The sequence below is a fragment of the Mustela putorius genome, unplaced genomic scaffold, assembly GCF_011764305.1.
Source record: "Mustela putorius furo isolate JIRA1106 unplaced genomic scaffold, ASM1176430v1.1 tig00000095_pilon_pilon_pilon, whole genome shotgun sequence".
Classification (NCBI taxonomy): domain Eukaryota; kingdom Metazoa; phylum Chordata; class Mammalia; order Carnivora; family Mustelidae; genus Mustela; species Mustela putorius.
In genome coordinates, this window is record NW_025421280.1 from 10,736,459 (window position 1) to 10,752,707 (window position 16,249).

Here is a 16,249-nt window from a genome sequence, read left to right on the forward strand (position 1 = left end):
AAATTAACCCTCGCAGAATGAGTAAGTGGCCTGCAAAGATTCCTACAGAAGTGCTATCATCTTAGGATGATGCTAGTATTGCATCCCTGGCAAACAGCGTGAAAACGGTGGAGCTGACACCCGTCCTGCTAAGCAGGCGTGCTGTCATCCGCGTCGTGAGAGAAATTCACTGCCAAAGTCATCAGAGAGGCTAGACGTCAGTCAAGAGATTCTGAAATGATTTACAAGACTACTTGAGATTTACTTCCAGTGTCATGAACAGTGAGCCTTGCCCTAAATATATAGGGTGCCCTTAAAATATAGCTAATCATAGCATAAAGCCACCACAATTAGCAAGACACTTGAAAATACAGCTTTTTATATTTAGCTCTTTTTTTTAAAGTATTTTATTTATTTATTTCTTTAACACAGAGAAATCACAAGCAGGCAGAGGGGCAGGTGGGGATGGGGGTGGGGGGACCAGGCTCCCTGCTGAGTAGAGAGCCCAATGCGGGGCTCGATCCTAGGACCCCGAGATCATGACCTGAGCCGAAGGCAGAGGCTTTAACCCACTGAGCCATCCAGGCGCCCCTATTTAGCTCATTTTTAAGACTTCTCTATTTATGTATATTTTATGGTATATGTAACAATGTATATATTAATACAAAGTAAGTATATAATGTAAACAGAATGTAAATATGACATATTTATATAACATATATAAATATACAATGATATTTTCTATATTTATGTATCAATGGTGTTGTACTTTTGTATCGATAGCAATATATTTAGAGAGATTGGGCTACTGGGTCAACGAATTCTGCCGGCATAGGGCGTGATCAAAAAATCTTTGGCAGCCTCAGGTCTGAAAAATCAGGCCTCCTATTTCAATCCTGTCGTAAGACGTTGAGAAGACTCCATTTTTGCGTTTAGAAAAAACGGATCAATTTTTTTTCATCAGAGAGAGGATGTAATGGAGGGGTGGAGCGTGGAAAAGGTCACGCCTGGAACGAGAAGGAGCGAAAAATCAGCACAAACAAGGCGCCTCAGAGCTGCGGATTTTATGTTTCCGCCCGGCTCTCTCGCCCTTCCTGAGCTCTCGTGAGAAGCTTTCAGCTCGCACCCACTCCGCGAGCTCTCGCGAGAAGCCCTCAGCTCCCACTCTCCACACAAGCTCTCGCGAGAAGCCCTCTGCTTCCGTCCTGCCCCACGACCCAAGCTTGTGGTAAGGCCGGGTGGTCGGCCTCTCAGACTCCGAACCTCTCCTGTCCCTTGCGGAGGTTGTTAGGAACCCGGGAGAGAGGCTGCCTTCCCCAGCACCGAAAGAAAATAGCTGCTGTGAAAACAGCCGAAGCCCACAGGCAACAAACCAGGGCACGCTGTCACCATGAAAGCAAATCTTAGCAAGCCCAGCTTTTGTTGAGCCCCTATTTAGTGCCTGTTCCCTCAGCTGAGGGGATTTTCCACATCGTTCACTCCTGAGGAACAGTGTATGTTCCTCAGATCCCATGTGGCTCTACAGAACTCAGGAAGCAAAACGAAGAAGGGGGTGTGCTGAGTTACCCTCTCCTTGCCCCACTTCCGGCCCCGGAAGCAGTGAGGACCAAGCAGGAGGCTCCCCTTGGGAGTGGCGTCTCGGAAGCACACAGTGAAAGACGCTTTCAAAGAGCCCGGGCTTCCCGCTGTGTCTGAGGCCTTTCAAGCCAGGACAGAGTGGGTGTGGCGTGACCGAGGTGCCACGGTCTGGCGAAATGCTGTGCCAATGTGTGAGTGTCAGCAAGACCCTTCCCTTGGGTAGGTCTCGCATTTCTCATCCCTCCCATAAAGTCCCTTCCATTTTCCCCTGCTGGCCTTCCTCCTCCTGAAACGGGAAGGAACCCTGAGGAGTGGAACGACGAGTAGGAGAGAGGTGCCCTGAGGTGTAAGGGTATTTCTTCCTTTGCACATCCGCGTTCTTACAGGGAGAGAGTCGTGTGTGAACACCGTCCATTCCAGGCTGCTTTAGGACTTTGGAATTTGGGGAAATATACAAAAACTATATCACAGAAACCGCTGATCTCGACTTTTACTGAATTAGCCTGGGAGAGAGAAGAGGACAAGAGAACACCATTTCTGTCTTGGAGCTGGTCTGCTTGGCAAGAGGCAGCCACGGTTGGTAGACGGAGCCTTGGTTAGGAGTCTGATATCCAGGGTTCTGCTTTATTTAAAAGCCCTTAGCTATGGCAGCTGGACAAGACACTCAGCTTCTCAACAGCAAACTTTCTCATCTGTTAAAAACACGCCCATGACCAGGTTTCCATTTTCTGGCTAAAATCATTGTCCTTTTTCCCTACAGGTTATTCTCCATCCCACCCCAAACAGCCCCAAACAGTCAGAGTGGCACAAAATGACAGTCTCCAAAAACTGCCCCGATCAAGACCTCAAAATCAAACTTGCTGTCCGAATGGATAAGCCTCAGAACATGAAACATTCTGGGTAAGTGTTTCTTCTCTAAGTGGTAGTTTTAGGGAGATCTCCATCCGTTTCCTGAAATATTTTCTAAAAATTACGTGGAAGGAAATACAAAGGATTCATGAGAGATTACTATAAACTTTCTCAGTTCTTACGATTACTGTATGTGCCTTTGTGCTATCAAGATAGAATAATTTCCTTCTTTTCTAATAGGATTTCTAGAACGATCCAAAATGTTCCCAGAAGCATGCTGGGTGGTTCTGGTTCAGGAGGTTTTACTGACTTCATGTACCTCTTCAGTGGCATCTAGATCTTTCAGACTCTATGTATCTTCCACTTGCATCTTTGTAACAACCACGTCCAAGAGATGTGAGCAAGTGCCATAAGCGACATTCAGACATTCAATTCACATTGAATCAGTGTTAGTGTTTAGTGTAGTCTTCAAATAAATGACCAAAACATAAAAAAATGTATGATCACCTTCAGTTTCTTAAGGTTGAGAAGCATGAACAATTAAGTGATTTCAAGTAGCATAAAAAGAATAAGTGAAGTAAGCTTCATTTCACAGATCAATGATTTGTGCAGAAAATGTTTATTGATAACTGGGTGTATGCCATGGCCTATTAAACTGCTTGGACCCCACTATCTCAGTAAATGTGGTCGTTTGGAGAGAAGTTGGGCCATATAATTCCGAATGGGGGGATGTCTAACCAGTGGAAGGGAGTGGATTGCTTTTCAGGGATTCTGCAGGTACCAGTTGCCAACTGGGTGTCATTCTGCTTAGCCCTCTGCTCAGTAGAAACATCTCAATTCTCTTTGGGGTGTGTGCATTTATGAGATGGCTTAAAGTGATAACATTGACAGGAAAACTGAGAATTGATTATGTGCTAGAGGCATGGGGAATGCAAAAACCCAAGACCAGGGACTAGCCACTGATTAAGACATTTAAATAGAGACTTTAAACAGGTCCAGGAGGGAGTGGTCAGGACAGGAAGTACACTCCCCAGCAGATGAGCAGACCACAGCAACATGTGGTTGGGGAATAAAGAACAGCATTCTAGCTTTGGTGCCTTGGAGTTTTAGGGAACATGGAATGCTCAAGATTCCAGAGAAAGATAGATACCTCCCAGTCAGGGCCCTGGAGGCAATCAGACATGAGGAACTCCAGAAAAGAGAAGGTCTCCCAACAAGTGGGAGGCCCAGTACTGAACCTGAGCTCTGGCATGGATTTAGAGAATTTGCATGTCATTAACTCGAAGCCAGACTGTTCCCAGAGCCTGAGAGGGGACTATGCCAAAACTCTTCTGCCGGAGGCCATGGGAAGGCTGTGGAGAGTGAGTCAGACCCTTGCTACACATGTAGTCTTTTTTCAGCCATCCATGATGAAGGGCAGCTAGCTTCACTTCAATCAAGTTATCATCTCATGAAGATTCTCATGAAATATTTGTGAAGTCAGCTTTCCTCCTCCTTAGCATATATTCTAAAAATGTTAAGTGGAATTTCTCCCTCATATTTCTTCCCCCTTGATGTAAAGATTCCAGTTTCAAGACAATAGGTTTGAGAATTCTTTTAGGTCTCTATAGCACACAGAAAAAGATTCTGAATATTTAGCAAAATACTGGCCCATAAATGCTTAGTAACTATTTGCTAAAAGAAGCAGAGTGTGAATGAGTAAGATGAAAGGAGATGAGAGAGAGAAATGAGGAGAGTAGGACAGATCAAAGAGAGAGACAGAACTAAAGTATGACTAAATGTATGTATCCTTAAAAGTTCAGTTTTTTAAAACTTCTGTCAAAGATCAGTACCTCAACTGACCTACTCAGCCCTTTTGAAGCACCAAACGAGGAGTTTTTCAAGTACTCCCACATTTAAGCTCCACAGTACACCTTGCACGGGTATTAATTTCTCTATGGAGGGCGCCTGGGTGGCTCAGTGGGTTAAGCCGCTGCCTTTAGCTCAGGTCATGATCTCAGAGTCCTGAGATAGAGTCCCACATCGGGTTCTCTGCTCAGCAGGGAGCCTGCTTCCCTCTCTCTCTCTCTCTCTGCCTGCTACTCCATCTACTGTGATCTCTGTCAAATAAATAAATAAAATCTTTAAAAAAAAATTTCTCTATGAAACACATTCCCATTTCCCACGTTCTTTTCATTTACTGTGTTGGAAACTGAAGTAACTGATCTGAATTCACTAATTTTTCTTTTGATTCATTTGCAAAATTATTGAGACATTTTAGGCTTCCTTGACCCTGTGGATGAGAGAAGAAATATGTAACTCCCTTCTGACAGTTTACATAGCTATTTCATATTACTGACTGCCATATAAAAATCACTGCTCTGCTAGGAAATAACAAGGAAGGCCTCTAGGAGCCCTGAGAAGTAGGCAATGATTTTTTTACTAACACTGTCAGACCAGTGTGGCCTAAATCAGGCATGCGCAGCATTAGTTGTGCAAGAGATGACTCAAAGAAAGTAAAAATGTTTACTGTGGACTGCAGTTGTTTTTTTTTTTGTTTTTTTTTTCATTTGAAGTTTAAATAGCTTCAATGAGCCCCATTATGTGGTAAAGGAGAGAAATATCAGAATAGTGTTAAAGCTTAAAGAATAGTAGAGAGAAGGAAATTTTAAAAAGCTTGACTGAGGTTATAAATTGAATCTACTTTCATGTTTATAAAAACATAAAAGGAAAATCAGAATTACTGTGAATGAGTCCTTGTTGGTGGACTGTGGTTCCTTGAATGAACCACTGGGCCATTCAGAATAACTTTCCTTATTGAACAGAAAAATGTTAGTAAGAAAGTCAATACTACTTTCTGGCCTAAGACATTAGGATCTGGGCCTGTTAGACAATGAGCAAGTCCTCAGAGAGTAATTTTTCATATTTTATGTCCACATAGTGTTTTCAAGCTCAGCAAATGTATTCACATGCACTTTCTCATTTTATCTCTGAAATAGCCTCATCGAGACTAGGCATCATTATATTCCCATCTCCAGTGGCCGCTCCCTTCACCCAGTTGCTCAGACCAAAAAAATTGGGGTCATCTTAGACATTTCTCTTTCACTTTTGCTCCTCATCTCATCCAGCAGCAAATTCTGTTCACTGCAAATAAGATAAACCTACAGTTCAACCTCTCCTCACCACCTGACTTGTGTCCTCTCTCTATATCACCATTTGGACACAAGTCTCCAATCCTCTTCCCCTTCACTTGTGCCCTTACTCTGTAAGCAGTCCCCCTACTGCTGTCCTTGCTTCCCTATACTCTGTTTCCCACCAGGAAGCAAGAGTAATTTTTGAAAAACATTTGTTTGTTTGTTTGTTTGTTTATTATTTATTCATTTGAGAGAAAGAGAGAGTGCAAGCAAAGAGGGGGGCAGAGGGAGAGAGAGAATCTCAAGCAGACTCCATGGAGCCTGATGTGGGGCTCAATCCCAGGACCCCAAGATTGTGACCTGAGCTGAAATCAAGAGTTGGTGTTTAACCAACTGAGCCACCCAGGCACCCAAGAGTAATATTTTTTAACACAGAAGTCGGCTCATGCCAATCCAATGCTGGAAAACCTCCAATGATACCCCCTCTCAGAGTAAAACCCTTTGTAGTTACCATGGCTATAAAGACTCCACTATCTCCCTGACTTTGATCATTCCTCCAGCCACATGGACCTCCTTGCTCTTCCCCAAAGACTCCAGGTGCGGGGCACCTGGGTGGCTGAGTGGGTTAAAGCCTCTGCCTTCCACTCAGGTCATGATCCCAGGATCCTGGGATAGAGCCCCGCATTGGGTTCTTTGCCCAGTGGGGAGCCTTCTCTCCCTCTCTCTCTGCCTGCCTCTCTGCCTACTTGTGAATCTCTGTCTGTCAAATAAATAAATAAAATCTTTAAAAAAAAAAAAAAAGACTCCAGGTGCACCCGCACCTCAGGACCCTTGTCCCCACCCTTCCCTCTACCTTGGATTCATCTTCTTCTTCACACAGCTTTCTACATAGCTCACCTGATTTCTGCAGGTCTCTACCATATCAGAATGCCTTCCTTACCTGTCCCACTTGTGTCCTCTCTCTTTCTCTTACTGTGCCTTATTTTCAGGATTGCCCTTATCACAATCTCACACACCATATATTTCTTTGTTTATTGATTTGTTGTCTCTCTTCCCCCATTGAACTGTGAGTTCCTTGTCAGTAAGGACATTTGTCTCTTTGACTATTCAAAGTCTCTACTACAGGGCCTGCCATGTAGTAAAAGTTCAATAAGTTAATCTAATTGTTGTGTCAATGAATAAGTGAATGATGTAATTGCCACTTTACACACAGAGAAACAGATGTGGAGTGGTGAACAGACTTGCCCAAATGAAATTAAACATTGAAGCCAGGTCTAGAATTGTGTTATTCCTACCTTAACAAAGGACCAAAAACTTAAAAGAAATGCAGAGCTCCCCTGATGCCACTTTGGATTCAGTCAGTGAACCATAGTACACCAACCCAGAGTAATTTACAGCAAATCTGATTTTCCTGTTATGCTTCAACAAAATGTGAAGGGGATACAGTTTATAAGTCTTAGCCGTGCTTCTTAAAAATTCCCTCTCTTCTTCCATTTTCTTAGCTGTGTCACTACTGTAGACCTTGTTCTTCAAAACTATCACACTTGTCTCTCCTCCCTGCAAATCTCCAAAACATCACTCAGATTGGCACAGACTCTCAAACAAGACTACTACTACTGACCTAATTGAATATTTTCAGGATTCCGTATTCTCTTTTGGCTTATTCTCTCTAAATGTCAATTAGTTTAAGTTGGTTGACAGTGTTGTTGTAATTGTCCAAATACAGACTTTCTAGCAATTATTAAGAGAAAAGTATTGTAATCTCTGACTTTAATTATAGATATTTCTGTTTCTTCTTATAATTCTGTACATGTTTGTCTCATTTACTTTGAAGCTCTATTCTTAGATGCATAAACGTTTAAGGTTATTATGTCTTCTTGATGAATTGACCCTTTTTAAATTATGAAATGTTCTTCTTTATCCTCGGGAATATTCTTTGCCCTGAAATTTACTTTGTGAGACAGTAATACAGCCACTCCAGCTTTTTAAAAGACTAATGGTAGCGTGGTAAATCCTTTCAATCCTACTATTTTTAACTCATGCCTTTAGAGTTAAAGTATATTTCTTGTAGGCAGGATGAAATTAGCTCTAGCCTTTTAAATCCAATCTGAAGATCTCTGCCTTTGAATTGGAATATTTAGCTTATTTATATTTAATGTGATTTTTGATATAATTAGGTTTAAATTAAATTGCTATTTGTTACCTTGCTTTTTTGTTTTCTCTTTATTCCATCTGATCTTTGTCCTCTTTTCCTCCTTTTTTTTTTTTTTTTGCCTTCTTTTGGACTAATTGAATACTTTCATGATTCTTTTTTATCTTCCCTGTTGTATTATTGTCTATAATAATAGACAATAGGATGTAGTCCTTGGCACTAATCACTTACCGGCTGTAGACAAGTTGCTTAACCTCTGTGAACCTCATGTTGCTCAGCATAAAATGGAGCTCGTGATAGTTTTGCCTCATAAGGTTGTTGAGATAATTAAATGAGTTAATACATGTAAAGCATTTAGAACAGGGACTGATATGTGGTTAGGGCTATAGCTACATAAGAGTTGGTGCTTTCATTTATTGTGCTTCTTCCCAGCCCATGCTTCTTTCTGTTGGGCTGCTGCATGAAGACTGAAGCATCTGGAGTCTTAGCATCCTCCATGTTCTCGTTCTTTCTCCCAGGAGGGGAGGGATGCCTCCCCGTGGGAATCTTGGTTTTGTCTCAGTGTGACTGCTCTTCTTAGAAGAAATTCACATGAAGAATTTCTAGCAGGAAGAAAAATTTTTTAAAAGGCCCTGCCTCATTCCCACTTGTGATGGACTAGGTGCCATGACAGCACAGGGACACAGAGAAAAACAAATGCGGCCCCTCCTCCCTCAGGGCTGAGTCTCATCTCCACCTAGACCAGAATGGCACCAACTCCTCATTTTCTAGGTTTTTCATTGACCTCTGGGTCCACAGCCCCCAACGTTGAAACCTCAACCTATCCCTGGTTTCCATGTCCCTCTCAGCCATCCTTACCCTTTGTACGGTGTCCAGGGACAGGTTAGTCTGGCAGATGTCCTGAGGGGAGCACATACCTTCTCCCTGTACCGGGTACTCATCCATCCTGGGAAAAGACATACAATAAAAAATTTCCTCATGAATTACTATGGAGCACCACCATATGCACACCTAGTGCTAAGCACAGAAGATACTTAATAAATAGAGCTGAGTTATTCATTCATTAACACTCACAAACATCAGGTGAAGGAAGACCATCCCATTCTCTTTTATATATACAACTCACAAGTTCAAAGAATTACTAGGGATGTTGCCCTTCCAAGGAACCCCAAGGCAGAGGGATGCTGAAGCCAAGGGGTCATGGAAGACCAAAGAGTATCTTTTTCTTCTCTGTTTAGCCCTTCATAGTTCACTCTGGCCTCTCATCTAACTAAAATGCCCCCAGCAAATGACAGGGGTGTCAATGACCCACTGGCATAGGTTTTACAAAAATAGTACAAGCAAGGATAGGTTAGAATCACAAGGCAAAATGTAACCTGGAGCTCCAAACCCAGACACGTGTACTGTTTTATTTCCCAATAGATGTCCACCCCAAAGCCGAACATAAGTTCAAATGAATTCAAAGATGAATCCTTTGCAAAGTTGGTAGTTACATGTTCTTTGTACTAGAACTACTATTTCTGCCACTGCTGCTGCTGTTACTAAGGATAACGCCAACCAGCAGTATTGCCTAATGTAACCAAGCACTTACCATGTGCCATCTGTGCTAAACTCACCATGCATGCTCTCCCTAAGACCTTACAACAACTTCACACACTATCCCCATTTTGCAGCTGAGGAAACTGAGGCACAACACAGGTAAGCAAAAAGACAGTTGATGGCAGGGACAGAATTCCCACATGGGTTTTTCCACTCTGAGCCTAAGATATAACCATTAGGCTAAATACCTTTTCACAACACTAGAATGCTGATTTTTCTATTTGTAAATCCAAATCTCTACAATCCTCATGGCCTGAAGAGAGAGCCGAACGCCACTCGTGCCCATGCAGATAGATCTGCCTGTAGTGTGAGGAGCTGGAGGGGAAAGCCACCTAGATGTCTGCAGGGACAGATCTCCCATCTGCTCCAGGTACTTCTTATTCTGTCTACTGAGCACATTTCAATCTAAGGGAACACAGAGCCAGAGCTGACTAGACAGAAATGATACAGTGCAGCCCTCAGTTTTTCTCGGTTTTGACACCTTCTGTTATGTGCCAAATTAGCAATAAATTCTGAGGAAAACCTTTGAGGGAAAGCCCCTCCTTCACACAAACCAACTGATACTTTGCTAAGGAGGATTGTTGATTTTTCTCTGATCCCACTCAGCTTTCCCTTTCAAAAGACTTTCACCAGAGAAGCTCACTTGGAAAAGCAATTTGTGTTCTCATTTGAGTGAAGACACCAGAGTTTGTCCTCATCTAAAATGGGAGGAAGAATAGCACGTGTGAGGGGTATTCTGGAAACCTGGCTGTTCTGAATTTCCATTCTGGCTGTGTCTTTTACCCCCTGCAGTGCCCTGAGCAGGTTCCTGCAACTTTAGCTTCCTCAACTGTAAAATAGTAGCAGTGATGTCATGAAGTAGCTCATAAGTGTTTTCTTTGTGCCAGGTGTCGTCCTGACCACTGTAGATTCCAGTCACTGTTTAATCTTCCCAACAGTCCTTGAAGTAGCTCCTGATATTGTGCCCATTGCACAGATGAGAGGCTGAGGCAGAGATATGCCTAGTAACTTACTGAAGGTTGCACATACAAGTAGGTGACATGGCTCCAGATTCAAGGCCTTAACCCCTCCAGGTAGTACAATAAATTCGAGGAAAGGACCAGAACAGCATAGCACAGTAGTAAAACATGGCCAAGCAGTAGCTAGGATCTTTATTCTGAAGGGGGAATCAGTGCCTCAGTATTAGTCATGCTCTGTGGGTTTTCGTGCACTCCTTTTCCTGCTTCCATTCCTGTCAGTTAAAACTATAAACGTCAGATGTAGTATCTGTGCTCACTGTTCTGAATCTCTCTGTGTGGGTTCAAGTTATGGGGAAAGACATAACGGGTACTAGCTGCCAGTTGTAATTCCAGAGAAGTACGAGATTATGACAACCTTGCCAGTCATTACTACAAATACAAAATTTTTCACCTGCTTTCTTCATTTGATTTTTGTTTCATCTATTTTTCTATGTCCATATTTCCAGGGAGATTTCTTTTCACATATTTAGCTAATATTTACTACTAGCAATGAAGGCTTTCCTCTCTACCCAGAGATAGTTTATAATAAGGCTGACATTTAATGTGCATCTACTTTCTGCTATGCCTCATGCTTATATTCCACAAGAATCATCTCACTTAATCCCTACAACAACTCTGTGTGAGAAGAACCATTGCTGGCCCTGCCCTGTTTTCCAGGACACCAGGAGGTTAAGCATCTTGTCCAGCATCTCAGAGCAACCATCTCAACTAGAACTAGAAGACAATACTGTTGACAGTTATAGGCCAAAGAATCTTCTCTCTCTCTCTCTCTCTCTGTCGGTAGCCCTGGCCATTCCTCCGATTTATTTAGGTCAGTTTCTGCTGTGAATATGTTAATAGATTATTTTAAGAAGGCTGAGAGCACCGTCCAGGACTGTGAATTATATTACAGGACTGTAATCCACACAAGAGTGAAGCTGACGAGGTTGGCCTCAGGGCTCATGTACTTACCAGCTGTCCAGCCACTGCCATGGCCTTGTCCCAGTCCAGGCACCGTCCTCTCTCTCCCACCTGCACCACAGCAACCGTGTCCTCACTAATCTCCCTGTGTTCTCTCTTGCCCCTTTCATCCACAGTGCCTTCTCCATCCAGCAGCCACAGGGACCATCTTAAATAGAAATATAATTGTGTCTCCGCCCAGCTGGAAACCTTTGCACAGTTTCCCATCCTGATTTAGAATGAGTGTATTAATGATCTGATTTACCCATTTAAAAGGTCACTCTGTCTGGTGTGTAGCGAGTGGAGTAGGGACAAAAGTGAAGCAGGGAGACCCTTTAGGAGCTTGTTACCATGGCCCAGGTGGACATCATAGAAGCTTGACTGGGGAGTAGCAGTGGGATGGAAAGAATTGGGATATATTTTGGAAAGAAAATTCAAAGAATTTGGTGATGGATTGGATGTCTTTATGCAGTGTTTTAAAATCTCATCAGAAACCTTTGCAAATATTGCTCTGGTTTCCCAAAAGCATGGCGTTCAAAACCAAATGAAATATAAAAAGTGTACACTGACCTCCTGCTATATATGTACCAAGAACTGTACCACGAATCTAAAGAGAACAACAAGGTTCTGTGCTAGGAATTTAGACATGAGAATGAATAAAGTTCCTTCCCTTGAGGAGCTCACTCACAGTCTAGTAGGAACAATAAATATAAAAACAAATAAATTATAGCAGTGTGATCATTGTAAGGGAAGAATTATCAGTAGGATCCAGGAGGCCATGACATCAAGGTAGATATCTAAACTTAGGAAGAATGTGAGTCTGAACATAAGATGCTGGAGAAGGCATGAGATATAATTAATGTGTCAAGGCTATAATATAAAGTTTTCTTTCAAAATAAATTTATTCATGTTAAATAAGTCATTTTAAAGGAAAATGTCCAGTAAACCATAGAATAGGTAAAAGATCTAGGAAAGTGGAATCTGAGTGGCCACAGTTTGAGGTCCCCTTCATGTAAATGGGGCTGACCCATGGAAGGAATTTCAGCAGAGAAAGGCATGATCACATTCGCAGATGGTAGGAAGCGTGTCATGGCCAGGAGAGGGATGGAAATCATTCTCAGTGTCCCTGACACCCATTAAGAGTTTCCTCTACAGTTGTCCATGGAAGCAGAACCGTGGGGTGGGACTGAAATAGTGAGGGTGTGAAGGGGAGAGACTGAGCAGAGTGGAGAACTTTGCAGTAGTTTAAAAAAAAAAAATCAACTGCACTTGGTAATTAAGGAATAAGGACGAAGAAAGAGAAGGAACCAGGTTGACTCCTGGGTTTCTGGCTTAAAGATCTGAGCAGATTTTTGGCCACTGGCCAGTTCTGAGAGCCCCTGAAATTTGTCAAACAGTATAAATTTTAATTAGGGGCATTCTTCTTTATGTTCCAAAGTGGAAATTCTGTCTGATTCCAGGTGAAGTGAGGATTTGGATGTTGTCCAGTTGGTTTGTATAGCAAATAAAGCCTGTTTTGGAGCTCAAGTATTTGCATGTTTTGAGTATGACCAGATCTCTCCTCACTTGGTCCAGTAGAGCCTGAAAACCTCACTTCCTTGTTCAGTGCCAGTGGGCGTGCAGCAGTCCACAAGGCGGAGGGAGTATTCACGAATGAAGTAGTAACACTGCTGGTAAAATCTCCAGAGAGCTTGGATTGTGCCTCTATGGTTCTTAACTCTCCTTTTATCTCCTTTGTCTGTATCAAGATTAATTCCCATCAACATAGAAGCATTTGGGAAAGGGGGAGAGGTATAGGGAGGACTTTCTTTGTTGACTGGAAACTTCCTCCCACTAATATACCTGCATTTGACAGAATAATAAGAAAAGAAAGTCAGGGTTGCGGGGGTGGATTTCTGACTGAGACTTGAAAGAGGCAAAAGAGCTGTAATTGTAGAATTTAGTGTTCTCTTTCCTCCTTTGTGCAGCACCTGGCAGGATTTCCCTACCTAATAGACTTTCAGCACATAGAAAAATTAAGTCACAATGTAACATTTTCCAACTTACTTTCTGGAATCAATCAAGGAATCTCAGTCAACTGTGATGAAGGGCCACAATTCTTTCTATAAATGGAAGTGAAACTTGACTGCTGTTCCTTATCCTCAATCACACAGCTCCCAAATCTGCTTGCTGTTTCTGAGCTGCACTATTTCCTTGTTTATGAGTTCCAAGCTTTATGGTCAAATGAGTTAAACAGTGTAGTTGCTCAAGCATTAATGTGACTCTGGTCTTTTTCCTTTTCCTTAGGTATTTATGGGCCATCGGTAAAAATGTCTGGAAGAGATGGAAGAAAAGGTTTTTTGTACTAGTCCAGGTAACTCTTCAACTCTCTCCATCTTAAAAGCCATTGGTATTAAAGATTTGATAGCAGTAATTAACTTTTTTTATTTGAGGTATAACTTATCTAAAATACACAATGTTTAACCATTTAGCTCAGTGAATTTTTACACATGTGTAAGTGTGTAACCATCACGTAGAGGGATATAGAACATTTCTAGTCCCCACAACACTCCCTTGAGCTCCTTTTCCCTATTTCTATATCACTTTAAATCTCTAAAAATTAATGGTTCATTCTTTTAAAAGTCTAAAAGAACATATAAGATAGGTAGGAGAAGTGGCCTACCACGCTACCAGTGATGGAGGTCCCCAGGGAGGAAGCAAGCATGCGCCCAGTTAGAGCATTAGGAACACTGACATTGTTGTAGAAGTACTTGCTATTTTAAAAGTACTAAGATACACATTATGAGAAAAGTCAGAATTTACTTAGACTTTTGACATCTGTTTTACTGTTTAGTATTTTGGTATTGAATTCCCTGTGCAGGAGCTCTCCACTCTTCTTGATGCATGGGGCTTCCAGAAGTCTTAACTGACCTCCTACAAGTATGTTTAACATTCTGGATTTTATCTCTCCAAATACACGTTTTTTTAACTATATATCTAAACTCTTCATGTTGTTCTGCAGCTTAGTTTTTGGGTGATTGTTTGTTTATTTGTTTTTAACATAAATCACTATGACACTATTCCATGTTTGCATATATAGCTCTGGCTCAAGTACCTGTAGAATTTTCCTTTCTGAAGGACTTACGGGCTTCCCCAGTTGAGACCATTACTAACCATGCAGCAAGAAACATCCATTTATATATAGATGCAGATGGAGATGCAGATACTGGTATTAATAATACATGAGTAATATATAAATACTACCTTTTCTATCTTGTCTATTTAGGAAAAAATTTCCAGGAATAGTTATGCTTGTCCTTGAGACTCTCCCCTGCCTTTTTAAAATTTGCTTCTTGCAACAAGATTTTTCAGTTTACAAGGAAATTTGCCATTGCCTCTTTTCAATTTCCAAGTTCCATCAAAGCATGTAAGAAATTAACATATGCCATATTCTGCAAGATGCCACGTAGTGAGTCAACCTGTAGCTTAGTGACTAAAGGTGTTCATTGGGTTATTAGTATTTAGAGCAATTCCAGTTCTAAAACCTCACTATAAAGCCACTGTCTTTTATGTCTAATGGCCTTGAAAGTTCTACCAACTCTGACCTTCTAAGACTAGACTTTCTGTAGATCTGGTCAAGTCTTTGCTGTGCCACTAAAGCAATGCGTCTCTCTTGCTATAAGCAAGAGGTCACCTTTGCTTTCACAGTTGCTATGGGGTCCAACAAAGCCTTAGAATAAAGGATCCTGAGGAAAACTTTGGAATTGTACCCAATCCCTAAATAATCCGCAGGTAGGCAAAGGAGGACATTTCATCCTGAGATACATTACCTTAAACTATCAATGGACCAACACTTATTGAGCACCTACTTTGTGTAGGGTACACTGGTAGGTCATAGAGAATAACTATGAGGCCTGGTATTTCACTTTCAGGGTCTCTGTTATAGTGCTTAATATATGCAAACAGCAGAAATAGACCCATGCTAATTAAGGTATTAATATTAATGTATTAGAAGGATTTTGAAGTAGTTTATGGGATTGTTGAAAAACCTGAATGACCCATCCTTACTACAGGACTCAGAGTAGGTTCCAGAAATCCAGGTGGAGGGAAATATGGCCAGTGTCATCGATGTGGTCAGAAGACAAAATTGGTTCTGACCATTTTCTATCCTTGCATCTCCACTCGAGGGCCAGACATGAGGGAGAGATTGGTTCAGCTTGGGTCACCCACCCAACTTTTAGCAGAGACATGCCATGGCACTTTGATTCACAGTCCCACTGGGCTGTCCCCAGTGCCAAATCAGGTGCCATTACTAGAAGGAGATATGGATGCTGGGTGGGCAAAAATAGCTGATGTCCCCTCTAAAGAGAGTGTGTTATAAACAGAAAGACAAAATGCATTTAAAAAAGCAGAGCAGGATCATGCAAGGTTCTCCCCCTTCAGTTCTTCTCACTGGGCACAGCATCCTGTCTTGGAATCCACCTGTGAGTCGGCCTGGCCTCTCCCAGTAGACGGTGTGCTTGCAGGACCAGTTTGGTTTCCCATTCATCTGTGTGTCCTTCCCTCCTTCGCCCACCACACATGGATACATCCTTGAGCTCTGTACCTGACCCAGGAGATGTTTGGTGGAAGAAAGAAGGAAAAAGAGGAGAGAGAAGATGGACCCAGCCTGGACTTCACCTGGTTCTGAGAAAGGAAAAATCATATCCTGGAGAGTGGCCAGTGACAGCTTCCCAGAGGAAGCAGGACAACGGGCCCCCTCACCTTGACACATAGTCTCCCTTCACTCTTCAAGGTAGCTAGTTACTTCTCCACAGGATACATGACTTGGCTCTGAAAATCTTTGAAATGACAAAGCACTGAGGAGAAATAGCCAACCTCTTACTTTGCAAGTGATTTCAGGGGGAAAAGACTGTTCAGGAAGAAAAAAATAGGAGGAAACGTGCCAAAAATATCAGGGGAGCCATGTCCGTAGGATCTGAACTGAACTGCAAAGCAGAATGACTATTGGCAGAGCCGCCAGAGCACAGACATTTCAGGGC

The 16,249-nt window shown here is 42.2% G+C and overlaps 1 protein-coding gene across 25 annotated transcripts in view; it reads left to right on the top strand.

The window, feature by feature from the left end:
* Nucleotides 1–16,249, top strand: part of CADPS (calcium dependent secretion activator) — a 469,919-nt gene that overhangs the window by 285,543 nt on the left and 168,127 nt on the right. For all 25 annotated transcript variants that reach the window (XM_045078225.1, XM_045078255.1, XM_045078257.1 and 22 more), the window contains exons 8-9: nucleotides 2,318–2,457; nucleotides 13,515–13,581. In XM_045078225.1, coding sequence (XP_044934160.1) covers nucleotides 2,318–2,457; nucleotides 13,515–13,581 — 207 coding nt within the window. The remainder of the gene's footprint in view (nucleotides 1–2,317; nucleotides 2,458–13,514; nucleotides 13,582–16,249) is intronic.